The sequence below is a fragment of the Brachionichthys hirsutus genome, chromosome 3 (genome assembly GCF_040956055.1).
Source record: "Brachionichthys hirsutus isolate HB-005 chromosome 3, CSIRO-AGI_Bhir_v1, whole genome shotgun sequence".
Lineage (NCBI taxonomy): Eukaryota > Metazoa > Chordata > Actinopteri > Lophiiformes > Brachionichthyidae > Brachionichthys > Brachionichthys hirsutus.
The window spans coordinates 6,259,352-6,276,616 of NC_090899.1; the positions used below are offsets into that span (position 1 = coordinate 6,259,352).

General features: G+C 39.9%; 3 protein-coding genes across 3 annotated transcripts; 1 reads left to right on the plus strand and 2 right to left on the minus strand.

Moving 5' to 3' along the window:
* Positions 1-1,582: 1,582 nt before the first annotated feature.
* Positions 1,583-4,806, minus strand: them4 (thioesterase superfamily member 4). Its single transcript, XM_068754945.1, has 6 exons — positions 4,684-4,806; positions 3,903-4,092; positions 3,393-3,555; positions 2,975-3,085; positions 2,293-2,417; positions 1,583-2,137 (listed from the first exon to the last, which is right to left on the minus strand). The coding sequence occupies exons 1-6, from the start codon at positions 4,804-4,806 to the stop codon at positions 2,091-2,093; spliced, it is 759 nt and encodes a 252-aa protein (XP_068611046.1). The 3' UTR covers positions 1,583-2,090.
* Positions 4,807-5,339: 533 nt separating this feature from the next.
* Positions 5,340-8,134, minus strand: si:dkey-87o1.2 (uncharacterized protein LOC796684 homolog). Its single transcript, XM_068754957.1, has 4 exons — positions 7,842-8,134; positions 7,553-7,607; positions 6,633-6,750; positions 5,340-6,442 (listed from the first exon to the last, which is right to left on the minus strand). The coding sequence occupies exons 1-4, from the start codon at positions 8,094-8,096 to the stop codon at positions 6,409-6,411; spliced, it is 462 nt and encodes a 153-aa protein (XP_068611058.1). The 5' UTR covers positions 8,097-8,134; the 3' UTR covers positions 5,340-6,408.
* A 1,356-nt stretch (positions 8,135-9,490) lies between these two features.
* Positions 9,491-11,809, plus strand: zgc:174935 (uncharacterized protein LOC796019 homolog). The gene is made up of 4 exons (XM_068758106.1): positions 9,491-9,807; positions 10,984-11,038; positions 11,259-11,373; positions 11,467-11,809. The coding sequence occupies exons 1-4, from the start codon at positions 9,514-9,516 to the stop codon at positions 11,807-11,809; spliced, it is 807 nt and encodes a 268-aa protein (XP_068614207.1). The 5' UTR covers positions 9,491-9,513.
* The last annotated feature ends 5,456 nt before the right edge of the window (positions 11,810-17,265 follow it).

The window sequence follows — 17,265 nt, forward strand, 5'->3', positions numbered from 1 at the left end:
CACCACTGGAATCTTGTTCTGCATGCAAACTGCATGGTCCTGCTCATCGCTTCAGCTGTGGAACTCCGACAGATGTAAAGTTCCTACCCATCTTTTTGCCTTTTTATGAGGCTACTTTACTCAAAACAATGTGATCAGGTTCAAATTTCAAGTATCTAAATACTGCAATTGTGTTTTAATACTCCAGGCTACTGACTGAAACCCTTCAGGCATGACTTTATGACAGCATTTATTCTATTCAATTCATTTTTTATTTCTATTGCACCAGATCAATAGAGTTGTAAAGTTAACTCAAGGGACTTTGCAGGTGTAACAGGGAAAGACAGAACCCAACTTGTTCCGCAAGAGCAAGCAAGAAAAACTTCCTTTTATCAGGTAGAAACCTTGGACAGAACCTAAGGCTCATAGTGGACGGCCATCTGTCTGGACCGGTTGGGTTGAGAAAGGCAGAGGTAGAGAGACAGAGGCAAAGAGAGGGAGTGATAGAGACAGAGAGAGCAGGAGCAGGCAAAAACATAATATATTTACACTGCATCGAGTGATTTTCAACATATAGGCTGCTGAGCAAACCACTGAGTAAAGAGGTGCTATATAAAACAATAAATGCTAATGCTACAGTGATGGGGACATCCGCGTTGACAGCCACAGGTCCAGGTTCTGCAGCACCACGGACAGAAGGACCTGCAGACTGAGACAGAAAGAGGGACAAACAGAGGGAGAGAGAGCACACAACTACAGGGGAGAGAGAGAGATTACTGACATATATTTATAATGTGAATAACCAGATGGAGAGGGAGGAGCTCAGTGTGTCATCGGAGGTTATACCATGCAAGTGTTGGCTTATCACAGCATATTGATTATTGTATGGATTAACTATAAACTTTGTCATTAGTCTACTCTTTAAAACAAAAACCCTACCTGACATAGATTTACAACCAATTTAAATAAAAAATGTTCTTTGAAATATGTCAAAAAGTTGTGTTGTATTTTAAAATCACTTGAGTGTTATTTCTAAGAGGCATTGACTTACTTATGGATTCAATAATTCTTCAATCACTGGAATATGATTACGACCTGTGGTCAGCATATCTTTGAATATAATCTGTTGATTCCTGTAGATGCCCACATTCAAAAATGCATTTCTCTATATCAGATTAAAGAAAAGACCTTGAATCTGCTGTTCGATCCAGAACCGCATCAGAGATGCGTTCAGTACAAAACCGTTCTGGAAGCGCCCGAGCGGACAGTTTGTGGCAGGTGGTTTTAACTGAAAGTCAAAAACCGCTTCCCCCCTCTCCACCCGCTTCCTCAAACCCGACTTGACCACATGGCTTTTCACAGGAAAAAAAATATATACGCTGAAGTTCATTCGTCCTGCATCCGCCAGCCCACACGTACAAAAACACACGCACTTTAATTATGAGGTGAAAATGTGAGGGGCCCTTAGGAGACCACCAGGCATTCACTGTGATGAGCCCATTGTGACCAACAACTTACTGCAAAACAAACACTCATTGTGCAGCACCTGATAATAAACAACGCTGACTGTTGAAGTCAAATTAATTTAATAGATAACTCAGAGCTTATTGGCCATTCATGTAAAAGTGTGTGCAATTCAAGAGTACATTTTATTGGAAATGCTCTCAAATATAATACAATTATTTTTTGCAGTGCTCCAAAAGGCAACAAAAATGTCCAATCCTTCATTTATGTATTTATTTCATGAATTATTAGATTTATTAATGCGTTGATATGCAAGATAATATTTCACCTTAAAAGCAAAAGCAATTTTACTTCCCTTTGATCCTTTTTTTGCAAATACATTTCTTTTTTTGACCAAATCTGATCTGTAAAACGTATACAACTCAACTCTTAACGCTTTATCAGAGAATAGAAAATATTCACTCAGAGTAAAGTTTGAGTAAGACCCTCCACTTCTAATAATACATGCTCCCGGTTGGGCCTGGAACGCTTCGGGCTCCCCCTGGAACGGCTAGAGGTGGTATTTGGGCAGAGAGAAGACCGGGCATCCCTGCTCAGACTGTTGCCTCCACAATCCGGCCTCAGATGACCAGTAGGAGATGAGTGGATCACGCCTCTTGGGTTAAATGATCCATTTCCATGACCAGGAACAGAGCTGCTCAAACAGAATGAATGAATGAACAGTAACGACAGAGAAGTACAAATATATCAAGCCTAGTTAGATGCTAAACTGCATTTCGTTACCTTGTACTTGTACATGTGTAATGACAATACACTTGAACCTAACCTAATACGATGTGGGCAGAATACCTGTTGTTTTTGTGTACACCTTGGAGCCATCAGTGTTGGTCACTTTACACGACAGAAAGGTTTTTCTGCCTTCCTTCTTATCCAGAGAGGATTCGATCAGCACAGTGCTTCCCAGAGGGATGACGCTAATGAAGAGAAAAATGTCATTTATGGCAAACCGGCCATGGATGACAAACGCCAAAGAGTATTAGTGGCAAACAGCGGCATTACTGCAAATAGTTATTAGCTGACTACAGAGACTGGGTACACCCTGGACAAGTCGCCAGTTCATCGCAGGGCCACACAGAAAGAGACCAATTCACCTAAGCTACATGTTTTTGGTGGTAGGAGGAAGTCACATAGACAAGAGGAGATCATGCAGGCCCCCAGGCGGAATCAAACCAAGGACCTTCTTGCTGTGAGGCAACAGCGCCACCCACTGGTCCACCATGCTGCCAGTTATTAACTTTGTCCCTGTTAATTACTTTCTTGTTGCATTAGCTGATAAAAAAGTTACATATTCAAATACATTTTCAGTATAAAATATAAGTAAATATAATGCTTACTCTCAAAAGGCACCTCTCCAATAGATGGGAGATATGTCACCAAAGTTTATACGTCAAGGAGAAGAAATTCTGCACAGTTTTCAAATCTAAAAAAAACTTGATCTGCCACAGGTCCGTACGATATATTCTTCCTGTACCTATAGTAGTTGATGTTTAGGGAGACAGTCACAGAGGGGCCAGACAGGCGATTAGCGTGAATCCCTATCACAGTGTCAACCATAGTAGCTGTTGCACCCCCGTGGACATGTCTGGAAACACACACATACTGCAGTTTAGTTATTCACCGTTTAAAAGTATGGTTTTGTGGAAATCGTCAATGTACCGGTAGTTGGAATGAAAACAGATTCATCTTCAGATTCCAGATTCTCCCCAAAGGCACCCCGAACTCATGTATATGCAAACAACATCTTATTAAATGTAAAATGTATTCAAGATATACATTCCTGTGGTCTTAACATGATGGAGTGAGGAGGAATAGTATGTAAAAATATAATGCATTTATATGCAAATTCATGCAACAAATTGTCTGCACGCACACAAAAACAGCGATCTCACCCTGGCGGCCCCTCCAGAAGATGTCCACATTGGAAAATCCCCACACATTTCTGCTCCTCAGTGTTGTCAAAGATAACAAATTCAAACGCTGCCCCCAGCTCTCTGATGTTGCGGATATAAAAACGTGCTTTTGGCAGGATTGTCTTAGTAGAACTCGATCTACCTGAAATGAAGAACACAAAAGCTCTCATGACATTTTTGCTCAAATATAATAAAAGCAATACAAAAGATGCAGGCGATGGATCCCATTGTCAGAAATAATCTATTTGTGGCCAACAAGCATGAAATAACCAGAATCTAAGTTGACTTTGTAACCATGGAAATAGACGAAACAAACAGGCCTGAATGGCAACACACAAGTACTTGTTACGTGTAGAAAGCTTTGTTTAAAGAAAAAAAACAGTAAATGTTTTACTGTTTTCGGGCATGCAACGAGAACAAAACAGGACAAACGGACTGGCACCCAAATATCACATAAACCCAAATATTATTCTTCTAGTTTAAACTCACCTGGACGTTCCTTGGAGAAGCGATCATAGCTGGGCAGTCTCCTCCACGGCCCTTCCCGTTTCCCTCCGCCCTCCAGCTCCACTTCACACTGGCTGTTATAATGCTCATACGACCTCATCATTTCTGAGCCCCATGAGGAGTTCGGCAAGCTCAGGTCCCTCGGTTTGGAATAATAGGATGTTGTCTGCGCCTGTGGAACGGGGATACAGGGATTACAATAATTCTTCCAAAAACAACATAAACTCCGCCGTTTGCAGGATTCTCAGTTTCCTGACGTAAATGTTCCTGATGTTCCTCTCTGGGACATAATTAACGCCTTAGTATATCTGCACTTTGTTCATATTGTAGCGAGCTCAAGGAGAAGAACCGCACTGGAATCGAGCTTGTGTCAACAAGCACAACCCAGTCACTCCCATGATGCATTGCGCCTCACGTGGTCTCGCGCGATCGCTACAATATCATTAAAAAGGATGGAATAAAGTAGGCCACCTGAACACCACCACTAACTACTGGTCAGATGAGCGCATATTGCTAAATAAACCTCAGATAAACCAAAAATATATAATCAGATTATTTAGCAATGATTAATATGTAGGGGGGGGGATTAATATGGACGGATGCCGAATTTAAACTTGCAGTGCTTTCACAGGAGCACCCAACACCTAAATCTTATCACATAAAAAAAAAAACACTACTGACATGAGAAATGCAATGCATGCAGGATATACAAATGAGCAGCCATTGCATTTAATATATCCGAAACAGATCACGGCGCACCCACCCTCCTGGTCCGGACGAAGGTTATGTTGGTCGGCCGGCGGCTGAGAGGACTCGTTACGGGTGACACCGAGCCGAGGCGCCGGAAGCCCTCGAGTCTTCGGCCGAGCCGGCTTGCCGTCTGCATGGCGCTTAATGACGAGCAGTCTGATAGAAGAGCTTTTTGTTTTTGTTTTTTACCGAGCAGGAGCTAGAAGTTACGAGAGTGTCGAAGTGAAGAACTCCTTCGTAACATTTGAGCATGTTTAGCTCACAATGAGGGAGGGTCACGTGATTCCCATCTGTCACTGTCATTGGCTAATAACGATATCTCTGATACATAAAATCCTCTTTCCAATGTAATTTATTTTTTAAAATATGTACAAAATTCAAAATGTGATGTTAATATGATTAATATATGTTTGTAAAGACCGATCAGGTGAATAGAATTTGACTAAAACAACAAATTGCCAAAAATACATGATTATACAGGAAACTCAATTCACACTGCTGTTATAGCAAACATAAAAAATAAAAATTAAGACATTAAGACACGAAGGTTGAGACAGTTAAATAAAATCATCAAAAAAACTAGAGGTTTACCATCCCGAGTTTCTACTGTTGAAACAACTGTTTTAATTGTATTCATTAATAATAATAAAAAATTAAACAAAATTCTAGTATTTTTGTAACACACTTAATTTACTCACAATACTTCACAATGTATGAACACTTCTCCAAAGGTGAACCGAAGGACGGTTCAGAGTCCAGCTGTAAAAACGTCACACTCATTCATTTCGCCCTGCAGGGGGCGGTAGAAGGACGTGCCACTGTGGTTCATGTCAAACGCCATTGGTCATCAATTGGGGCTAATTAAGTTAAACAATTATGGCTATGGCCTGACATGGTAAATGTTTGCCTTGAGATAACTATAGCTTTTTGGTACATTGGATTTCAACAAACAGAATTACATGAAATATCTGATATTCCTTTACAAAATTTACACAGGGCATCTTGCAAAGCATTGAGCTCATGACACTGATTTTATAACCTTAATGAGCCATATATGGATTTATGATGTCATGTCACATACTACTAAGCAAACAAGACATTACTAAAACCATTGCAGGAAGTATTTAAGGACCAGCAGTTGGACTGCTGTAGACTCCTAAACATGAGTTCTAATTTACGGTTAAGTCTTTTTGCTGATTAAAAGAATTAGCTTCAGGTTAATAACTTAATTTCTCAAGTTAATTTAAAGTTCATTGAATTCACAGCAAATATTTATTTTTTTGAAACAATTATCTACCTCAGTTAACTAAAATAAATTATGCAGTAAAGTGAACCATTTTTACACAGAAGCTACACACAGGATTGTACAACATTTTGTTTCAGCATCAACATCTCTATCATGTTTGATATCATGTCTCAGAATGTGTCAATTAAGGCAAATAAACTCAACCATGTGAAACATTTTTTGTTGCTTTGTGCTCATTTTCCATGCTAATTCCACCATTGCCATTCATCTCCACACAAGAATAACCATTTCCCTGTATTTTTTAATAATATTAAAAGCTATTTTCCCCAGTATCAAAACACGTTTTAAACAGCCGGCACAATCCACAAAATACATAAAACCATGAAACACTTTCCCTTTTCCCTATATTTAAAATTTGTCAGGAGAAGTAAATAGTAAAAAAAAAAGTAACATTTTTAGACCAAAAAAACAATCTTTGTTTCCAGGCTGATTTTAATTTAAAACTCCAATGGCACCGCACAGATCTCTGAAAAAAAGAAAGACATAGAATATTAACATAATGAGCTATGTCCAGATGTCATAAGGTTGCTTTGCATTATTTCTTCTATAGTTGTGGATCTTCTAGGTGATTTTAAACTGCAAGTTCTATGGGGGGGGGGTACTGATATTCTTGATTATCTTACACTAAAGATGCAAATGGAAATTTCAAATCTTACTTTGCTTCCTTTTTGGTTAAATCTGCAAAGGTACAAATTTTTCGGTCTCGCTCCATAATCCCTTCCTTTAATTTAGCAAGCGTCTCTTGGTCCTTTGCTTGAGCTGCACTGTGATCAGCTGAAAATAAAGCACAATGTAGAAAATATATATATATATTGCAGAAAGTGGACAAATGTAAGAATTTTCACTTTTGCGTGATAATAAATGCTTGATTTGCAGAAAAGCAGAAAAAAATTCTAACCATTAAAGCATTTTCTGAAAGTTTAATATACTATTATTATTAGGTATATCATAATATACCTAATAAATGAAGAGTAGGAAAAACAGCAGAAAGCATTTTCTGTATCTTTAACATCAAGCACAGATTGCAATGTGCAGAAATCTTCTTGCACGGTTCCATTTGCACTGCGTGATGATGCTAGTATACTGCTGCTAGTACACATCTGTGTAACCACTCCGGCTGCTGCTGATGTGTCTGTACTTGTATGGTCTTTGTATTTTGTCATTAATGTTAGATGTAGCACGACTTCACCGAGAAACATTCCTAGTCTGTGAACCCTCACTGACAATGGCAATAAACCACTTCTGATTCTGATTCTGATTTTAATGAAAATGTATTGCAGCATAATAATGCGTGCAGTAGAACTAGACGCTGTGTCTGATTCATAAGTTTATGACAAGAGGCTTTTGGGCCGGTGGAAATTTGAACAAGAAACCAGAAGGCTGATGGGAGCCTGGAAGGCCAGTTCAACTTTTTTTTTATTATCCCATTGTCTTCTTAGATAGGTTCTTTACTGACAAAACTCATCTCCAAACCAGTCTTTGAACCTTTGTTCAAGTTTTCCCAATCCAGGTTAGTTTTAGAATAAAAGCATGTTCTTACTGTATATTAAAAGGTGGAAAAAGAAATCAGACTTACCTTTGAGTTTAGAAATAGCCTCCTCGATGTTTGTCTTCTTCATCCGAGCATTTTCCTAATAAAAGGAACAGGTGAAAGTATGTGAGCAGACAGACCAACAGGGGGAGAGAATAAAAAAAGGAGGTGAGAACAATCAAATATTTGGATATAGCTTCATAGGAAGCAAGACGACACTACCAAATCAATATGTGCATCCTGAAAAGCGATATGCTCCCGTATTTAATGTAAACAGCGTTAAAACAACTGCGCGGTGTCTCCCTCTCTCTCTCTCTCTCTCTCTCTCTCTCGCCTTTTCTGTGTTACAGGTCCGCAGGCCTTTGTCAAACGCAGCTGTTGTTTTTTCAGCGTCTTCCTTCCCCTTCTTCAACTCGTCCCACTTCAGGTTAAGTCCCGCCAGCGTCGTCTTCAGTTCGGTCACGCTCTTTTTCGCGTCTTCAATGGCTTCCTCTTTCCTGTTCACCTCCTCCACGTTCTCCGCCATGCGGATTTTGGAGTTTTGCAGGTCCAGTTCCTGACGAACGGCCTGGAAAATCATAGCAGCCATCACGGTGGCGCTCAGGACGAGGATGACGGCGGAGAACTTCATTGTGATCCAGATGAGGAGCGATGAGGGGGGTCAGCGCGGGGGGGGGGGGGGGGGGGTCGACGACTGGTCCCGGGGCTGCCGCGGTTCACGCGTTCACGGTCGTCTCCTCCAGCTTCTCTCCGCAGGTGCGACTGACTGGCGCAGCTGGAGAATCGAGCTGCTCTACCTGCTCAGCAGGCTGGGCGTGGTGATCCACTCATTTACCTGCATGTCACTGATCTGCCCCCATTGTCTGCATGGACGTCAGCAGATTCTCAATCTTTAAATAGGAATATTTTTAACGGTAAATGGATCTACTATTAGGAGTCCTAATAACGTCGTATTTAAATAAAAAAAAACAATGACAAAATTGCCAGGATTGCGATGTGACGTGATGAGGAGAGCCGTAGTATTAACAAAGTCGTATAAAATGTAATAAATCTTTGAAAATGCAAATAGGCCTGTCTATGTCAGTGTCATTTGTCATAATGTCTATATTAAAAACGAAAATCATAAGGTGCTTTTTGATGTTTTGTCATAGCGTCGCTCAGATTGACCTTTTATCAGTTTAGTTACAGTTTATCTCCATGTACTTTTTCCCCCTCACGAAGTCTGCTGTTCATGTCAAGGTTTAAAAAGAACAATGAACATCTGAAAAATAATAAAGAAATATTCAACGTGAATTTTTCCGAACCAGTATTGAGAAATGTCAACATTTCATTTCAACGTTAATCCACTTAAAACACATAAAAGGTAATATTTACCAACCTTAACGGCATATCCAGCACTTCAAAATGCAACAATACGTTGGTGTACCTGCTTAATGTTTTAACTGAGAGAAGCCAGTGAGTGCAGGTATGTGTGATGTATGTTATTCTAATAACTGATGACACTGTGAGTCAAAAATTAATTTAATATATGGTGAATTTCTTTGTGAAATCAAATGACAATAATACTAATCGGAATAATTTTTGGCACCTTTTCTACACGTTTTGCTTTATGGAGAACTTCTCAGCGCAACAGAGATATTTTGTTTGCTGGTTTATTTTGTAATGTTTGTGAAAGGTGCATGTGCAGGACGTGGCTAACCTGACTCTCCACGGAAAGGGCGTGTTACTGTTGACATACCGGGGGGGGGGGGGGGGGGGGGGTTGCATATCCAATCCAAACGCGCAGGTGAGTGCGCGTCTGTTTATTTGTGTTCCATCAAACGCAGACCGGTGTAACCAGAGAGACGCGCGGAGAGACGCGCCGCGCACTGAGGACGCGCGGAGAGACGCGCCAGCCCAGAATCTCACATGGACGTTAAAGAAGATGCGCCGTGACACCTGTAGGAGGAGTATCTCCTTATCAATAAGAACAGCTACCTCGCACAAAGAGCATCCGCAGCACAAACATGAAGGTCCACTTCTTCATTTCTGTGACTATACTCGTGTCTTTGGCTTTGGTGCCATTAATAAAAATACGGAAAAGGGAGCAGATAGAAGACGATAGGCGGAGCATGATTTTGGACATTAAGATGCGGGTGACTGGAGATGTGCTGGACGAGTATTGGGCTGAGAAATTGGGTCTGGGCGACCTGATAAAAGGGAAAGATGCTGAGATCAAAACGATGATGTCAGAAGCATACCTGACCGAAGAGAAAATTAACAAGAAGAAGACTGAGCAGGAAGTCTGCGATGGACTCAAGGTGAGTAGAAAAGACAAGTTGCGATAGTGATAGTGATGTCGTGTGAAAATAGATTATCTGCCCTTAAAAGGCAATGGCTCTGGAAATATAGCTTTCCTACTTGGCGTTTTGATTAATATGTTTTTGCGCTGTCGCCGGTTTTATCGCCTGTTCAGTGCGCGCTATGCGCCAAACCCGTTTCACCTGGTATGGAAATGAGCCTGCTGGAAAATCCGGTCGGGCCTCCTCTAGTGAGCCAGAACGGCAAGTGTATCATCTAATTTATTGTTTAGATTATATAAATTAATTTACTGCCCCTTGAATATATGGCGTGAATCTACAAGGGGCCATTTTCCGATTATACTGTTTTACCGGTTCAATTTTCCCTCCGTGGTCACAAATACAATGCTAGAAGTCAGAAATTGTTCTTCCAACGCTCACATTATTACGGAACAATAAAAGAAACGGTGGGACTTTATCTGCGCCAATCAGATAGCTTCAGATTCTTGGTCACTTTTTGTTTTTTGTTTTTACTTTCTTCCACTGTCTGAGATTTTAATAGTTTGAATAGAAATATGTTGAACTGAGATGTATGCAGCCTATAGATAATATAGGTTCAGTCATTCAAATGTTGATGTATGAAAGGTTAGAAGTTAATCAGAAATATAATCTGCCCTTGGAAAGTCATATTTCATATCATATTTTAGGATAACTCGTAAACGTCTGATGACAAACATGATTCCACTGGATAGCAGTTGGTTCCAGGGTCAATGTTCTAGGTGGTCTTACTGAATTTGGCATGAGGTGGATCAGTGACCCATTTAACCTGACTGGACCTGCCAAGGTGTCGCCACAATGCTTATCGATTCTCACATATTGCTCCACACAACGCTGTTTTTATAAAGTCAATCTTGTGGATTCACAGCAGAATAAGGAGATTTCTCTGTATTCCTCAGTGTGTCTGTAAATAATAACACATAAACATTGTTTAAGGGAAAATGAAGTATCCGGTAATATAAAGGGATCTAATGTGCAACCAGATAAAGGGAAGAGTTTTTAAATGAGATGAAGAGTAATTCAATATTATTTTACATCAATAAAAAAAAAAATGTGACACTGAGGATAGGCGCAATATCAAAGGAGAACATGTATCAATGTTGATGATGATGATGATGAGTTTCTCTCCTCCACTTGCAGAAATCTACAACAGATGAGCTGGCCGCAGCAGAGACAACGTTAAATCATCTACAAGGTACAGTAGGTGCCCATTTATAGACTTCTTGTGTCATTGATTGATTGAGAGAAGACATGAAGCAACTGGTTCATGTTCTTATCAATCAGATGTGCTGCTGATGAAATGTAATTTGATTTATTTAGCTTCCAATTGAAGCTAAGAAGGTTTAGATTCCAGAAGTAGTAGTTGCTTTTAATTTGTCAAGCATTCCACTCATGTTGTGCTACAATACTCACAGCTTCGAATGAAAAGGAAAAGGCTGACCGCCAAAAAGAAGTGGCTACATTGAAAAGTCAACTACAAGAGCCGAGCTTAGTTTGTCCCTTCGTTGTGAAAGATTTACAAAAAGTCAGGTATGGTTAATACCTATGAAAATAATTTTGACAGAAGTATTTAAACATCCATGAAGAGAGCTATGCATTCACTAAAGTCTCTGTCTCTTAAAGGGACCTCTGTCCATCTCAGGCCGCTGCAGCTCCTAAGGCTCCTGCAGCCCCTGCAGCTCCTAAGGCTCCTGCAGCCCCTGCAGCTCCTCAGGCTCCTGCAGCCCCTGCAGCTCCTGCAGCCCCTGCAGCTCCTCAGGCTCCTGCAGCTCCTGCAGCTCCTAAGGCTCCGGCAGCCCCTGCAGCTCCTCAGGCTCCTGCAGCCCCTGCAGCTCCTGCAGCTCCTAAGGCTCCGGCAGCCCCTGCAGCTCCTCAGGCTCCTGCAGCCCCTGCAGCCCCTGCAGCTCCTCAGGCTCCTCAGGCTCCTGCAGCTCCTCAGGTCCCTAACCCCCCAAAACCTGTGTAACATGTAGTGGCTCCTAAACCAGAGGAGCCTAGTGATGCCTCGGGATGGAGGGCTTGGATGGAGGGCTCATTAACAAGAGGAGTCTAAACCAGAGAAGAGAAGAAGAGCTGAGTTCTTTCATCTATTTTAAAGAAAGCACATTGGTTTGCAGATCTCTTGTCATGTTGGACAGGAAAGGGCAAAATGTCTTATTTATGCAGCCAAGTGATGAATGAAAACGTTTTGTTGTGGGTCATTTATTTTTGTACCCGTGTGTTTTTGGAAAAGGTTTTGTAATAAACAGCTTATTTCACAATGCAAAAATGTTATGCTGGTTGGCTTCAGCAGTTCACTAACTCCTCACTTTGTTTTCTGTCAATGGGATTGTGACTCAGCTGCACTGAGTTTCAATTTATGACAAAAAGAAGAAAATCTTATTTTAATAAAATGGTATATGTTTTGCAGCATCTTTTAAATGAAATTGGATTGTTTTCACGTGTATCAAATCTTTAATTTTAGCATTAGTAGAAGTGGAAATAATTAGAATGAGTTTTTATACTGTTGTGTAGATAATCAATGAAACTGCAGGTTGTATTGAATTAAAAATTAAATACATAAATTTTCTCGAAATGTTCTACAGTATACTGCACTATATTCATCAAACATCAATTGCGTAAAAGTTGCTAGAATAAAAAAAAAGGAAAATTTGTGAAATCTTTCACACTGATGTATCAACTACATTACTGATACAGTAGTGTAGAGACACAATATTTAATACTCAGACTAGTGTACCTTGTTTTATAAAACCCTATCTCTGGGATAGTGTGTGAGTGAGAGAGCGAGAGAGAGCGAGAGAGAGAGGCAGAATCAGTGACCAATCAGTGGACCCAAAGTGTTTCTGTCATTCTCTCTGACCGTCTGCTGGCTGTGTGGTTTGTATTCTGTTTCATAGTCGAGCATCATCATATCTTTCTGGTGGGGTGGAAGGTTTCATTCAAATGCATTTTTACATATTAATGGCACAGAACAATCTTAATCAGACAAAAAAAATGGGAATACACATTGGAGTTCCTGTTGGATATTTTTACCAAATTTTCATCTCAATGTAAAATTCAAATCATATAAAATAAAAATACTTCACATTAAAGGGCGTTTGATTTTTTTTTTTTTAATGGATGAAGATCTGCAGGATAAACTAAACAAAATACAGAAGCGTTTACAGCCATACACAAAACTAGTTTTGTTGCTTCAGGAATATTCCACAATATTTCAGAAGATATGTCATTTATAGGCAATATCCTGTATCCATCCATCTTTGTATGCCCGATCGCGTGCAGCGTCGCGGGGTTGGGGTGGAGCACATCCCAACTGCCAATGGGCAGGAGAATGCATACACAAGTTGTTTAGCGGCTACATTATATGTTGCCTGTATGTCTGACTATGCAGATGGAACCTGAGCAGACTCTGGAAGAACATAAACGCTCAAAGGAAGGACCCAAGACCTCAGCTGGACCCAGAACACAGAACCTTCTTGTTGTGAGGCAGTGGTGCTATTTTTCCTCAGTACAAGCTTCAAATGATCAAATGTAGATTCCTTCCATTGAGATAATAACTGTATTTTACCTTTTATTCTTTTTTTTTTTCTGTTTGTATTTGTCATCATTCTTGCTAATATAATGGTGCAAGAATTGTATCCCCATGTATTATATGATCACTGTGTGTCCATCATGGACTTAAAGCTTTTTTTTTTTACATATAAAAATCTGAATTCTTCAACTTTTCTTCTCTGCGACCATCTTCCCATGTTTACAAACACCTCAAGTCCACTAGATGTTACAAGCAAATGAACTTACATCTCTCAGTTTGACATAACAGCCTTTTTTAGCGCTGCATCCTTAACAGCCAATCGGGTGTCGACATGCATCAGTAAAACTGATTGACAAGGCATCTTACTATTATTATATTTGATGAATACAATTTTTCAAAAAGGTTTAGATCTCTATGGTATGTAAGTGAAAAAGCTTGGCAGAATCAGATTCATTGAATATTTTTAATAAAATTCTATTCTATTTCAAATACATTTATCTTATTTTTTCACTTTCTATTCAATTAAAAGAAAGAATTTGTTGCCATTGATCTGTTGGGGATTAAAATACTTCCCCCAGGCTCACAATTAAGCAATCAAAGGACTATCATTCTGCCCCAATTGGCTCACAAGGTCAGGGTCATAGCAGGACAGGATAGGGGAACAGTAGAGTGTGGCATTCCGTCTCTATGGCGTCATTAAAAGTGCTTCCAGACACTGTATTGTAGAAACAATAGATTGAAAACGTAACATACCTTTGCTTTAACAATAATGATGTATTCAGGAAGCAGAGCACGATGTCAATCTTTCAATTCTGCACCTATTCTACACCTCCTTCTTTCATACTAACAAAAGTTGAACCGCACCCTTAGTTGGCAGTGTCCTTCATGGACCAGTATGACTGGCTAGCGATGTGAAGTCAACATGTGTTACAGTCCCACACTACGCCACATGGATGGAGTGAGAATATCATCAATAGTCATGCCAATAATCAGAGGTCATCTTGACAGACAGGGGTCATCTTGATTATGTACGATATGTGGATAGTATCTATAAATGCATTACAATAAAAAAAAAAAAGATTATTCAACAAAACCTTTACAATGATGGTTACTGAAGGAAACTGTCTTTTACCACACTTTCAATTGAGGTTCAGAATAGTACTGCGTCCATCTACATGCTGTTAGTTTTTTCATACTGACAAAAGTGCTCAAAACATGCAAAACACACAAAGACAGGTTTTAATTTCATCCAAGTTAAAGTAGCTCTATTTTAGAAATACTCACTATCCAATAGAGCAATAGAGTCCACAGTTAAGGTATTATTATTACTGATGAATTACTGAGTAAACACAGATGTTACCACTGTTAGTATAGTGTAGGCTGGTTTGTGACAATGATGTGTGTCTGATCTTCAAATTGAAGAAAACCCCCACAAGTAAATCCCAAAAAACAAACAGGATTTGATGTAATTTGGATTATTATTATTTTTGATCAAGCAGGTTATTGAAAGAACAGAAAAATAATTGTGTTTTTGTTTTAAAATACCCATTTCATAATGTTAATAATAATGTAATAAACATTATTTGTACCTTTTATACAAGTATAGGTGAAGTGACAGGCAACAAATAAATTAAATATGAAATAATAATAAATGAATTAAGCGACAGAAGACTATAGCAGGTAATAATAACATTTGAGACCTCAGTCATTGGATAGCTTTGAAATTAGTGAATTGAGGTGACTTGTGTGATCACGCTTGTCCTACCTGCACGATATAACTAAAAGCTATTTGACTTTGTGTTCATGGTCATGTGTGTGTGTGTGTGGGGGTGTGTGTGTGTGTGAGCGAGAGGGAGAGGCAGCTTCCAGAAGGATGAACATCAAACCTATTGATTAGGATACTGTAGAGAGGAAAGGCTGCAGGCCAGAGCAGATGATCAATATGCCTCTAATTACATGCGGTATGTGTGTTTCTGAAACACAGAGAGTAAGTGGCGCCCCCCAAACTCACAGGGTTGTATATATAAATGCTGTCACACAGAGGGACTGCTCACACGCTTACACACTCTTAACAGCACACACTTAACACACCCTTAATTTGAACACTTGCTTTAAGAGGTTTTATTATTATTTTGGTGCTGTGTGTGGATAAAGGGAATTGGTAAGTATACTCACATTTGTATTCGTATGTGCGACTGAGTGGAGGCATGGTGAGATTTATTTGGATAAATCCAGCTTCTCCCATTTTATTTTTGCTGTCCACTGTTTGCAAGTAACCCTGTCTCTCTGGAAGCAGTTGGAGTCACAGATATCTCTGCCTTCAGGAACTTATCCTCTGCTCTATCCCTCTTGTACCGGACAGGCCATTCAGGTCTTCCTCTACATGTGTACACATACTATAATGAAGTATTGTCTTGCTGTTTCATTATACTTGTCTGACACAGGCTTTTCCACTCTGCTGAAGCGCTGACTGGCTAGAGGCTGTGTGATATGTTTGATATTCGGTTGTTCTTGTGCTTTATCCTATCAACTAAATATCAGACATATTCCTATAGAGTCTAGCATTGACATCTGAGACCTTTGCAAATATCACATATTCAGGTGAGTGGTTATTAATGCATTGTCATTAACAGCTAAATGTTGTAAAATACCGGGTTCACTTGAATTCCTTCATCAGTTTAATTGAAATAGTGTGTGTGTGTGTGTGTGAATGGTTGTCTGTCTTTGTGTGGCCCCGCGATGCGCTGGCGATGTATTCGGGGTGTACCCCGCCCCTCGCCCATAGCAAGCTGGGAAAGGCTCCAGCAACTCCCATGCAGGCGGGAAAGCAGTAGAAAGTGAATGAATCAATGACATTTTCAATTTAAATCAATGCAAAAGAAGAAAATGAATATATTGTGTAATTTTTATTATTGTTGTTTATATTTAAAATACATACAAACAAGTATAAGCTATAATTTATCCATTTTTAAAATCATCTCTATGGTCTTAATAAAATGATGAACAAAACTAAGCCTCTGTATCCACTTTATTTAACTGCTATTTGCATTGTCTACTCCAAGCAAACACACACCCACATGGACAATAATGTCATTGACAAGACTAACATCTGGGACATGTGGTAGGTGCTCTACATCCTGGTCAGGGATCCTAATGACGCCAAACCTGAAACCTTTGGCACGTCACTCCGTCAGCAGGGATATTCAGTTACTGACAGTTTTCAGTATTAGTGACAGGAGCAAAATGAAACCCTATGATGTGTCTCTACAGTGATTCATTATTGTATCTGAGTCACGTTCATTTGCAAAGGTTAGTGAGCTGCATGCCTCCGAGATGGTCTTTATAAATAATGAGAAAATGTAGTAGAAAGGTGTACTGCATTAAGAAGTTAAGAAGAATGCGCTCAACAACTGACTGTCAGAGGATGACACGTGACACGTGCTTTCTTCGGCGCTTCATTGTGAACACACTGGTGACAAGAGGACTCATGAAAGCAGAAATGTTCAGACAACACTTGGGAAACTGGAAAGACAGGTTGGAGTTCATAGAAGCAGTCAGTGGAACATGAGGACGCACCAGAGCACAAAGAAGAAAAATATTCAGGATGTTTGCGTGTTTGTGTGTGTTTGTGTTTTGCAACTGTTGTCTAGCTGTGAGTTGTGGGGGGGGGGGGGGGGGTGGCTGAACATTCTTCTTATCTTCCTCGGCTGCACACGGAAAGATTAGAGGGATTATTTATGATGGCTTTGAGCTTTCATTTCCTCCTCTGCTCCGTCACTCACTGCTACTATTTAGCTCCATCTCCACCACAGAGCTAACCTTCCTCACCTTTTTCCATGAAATAAAAGACGTTTACCCACACTGTGCTCTGCATTAATTTAAAAGTGTTT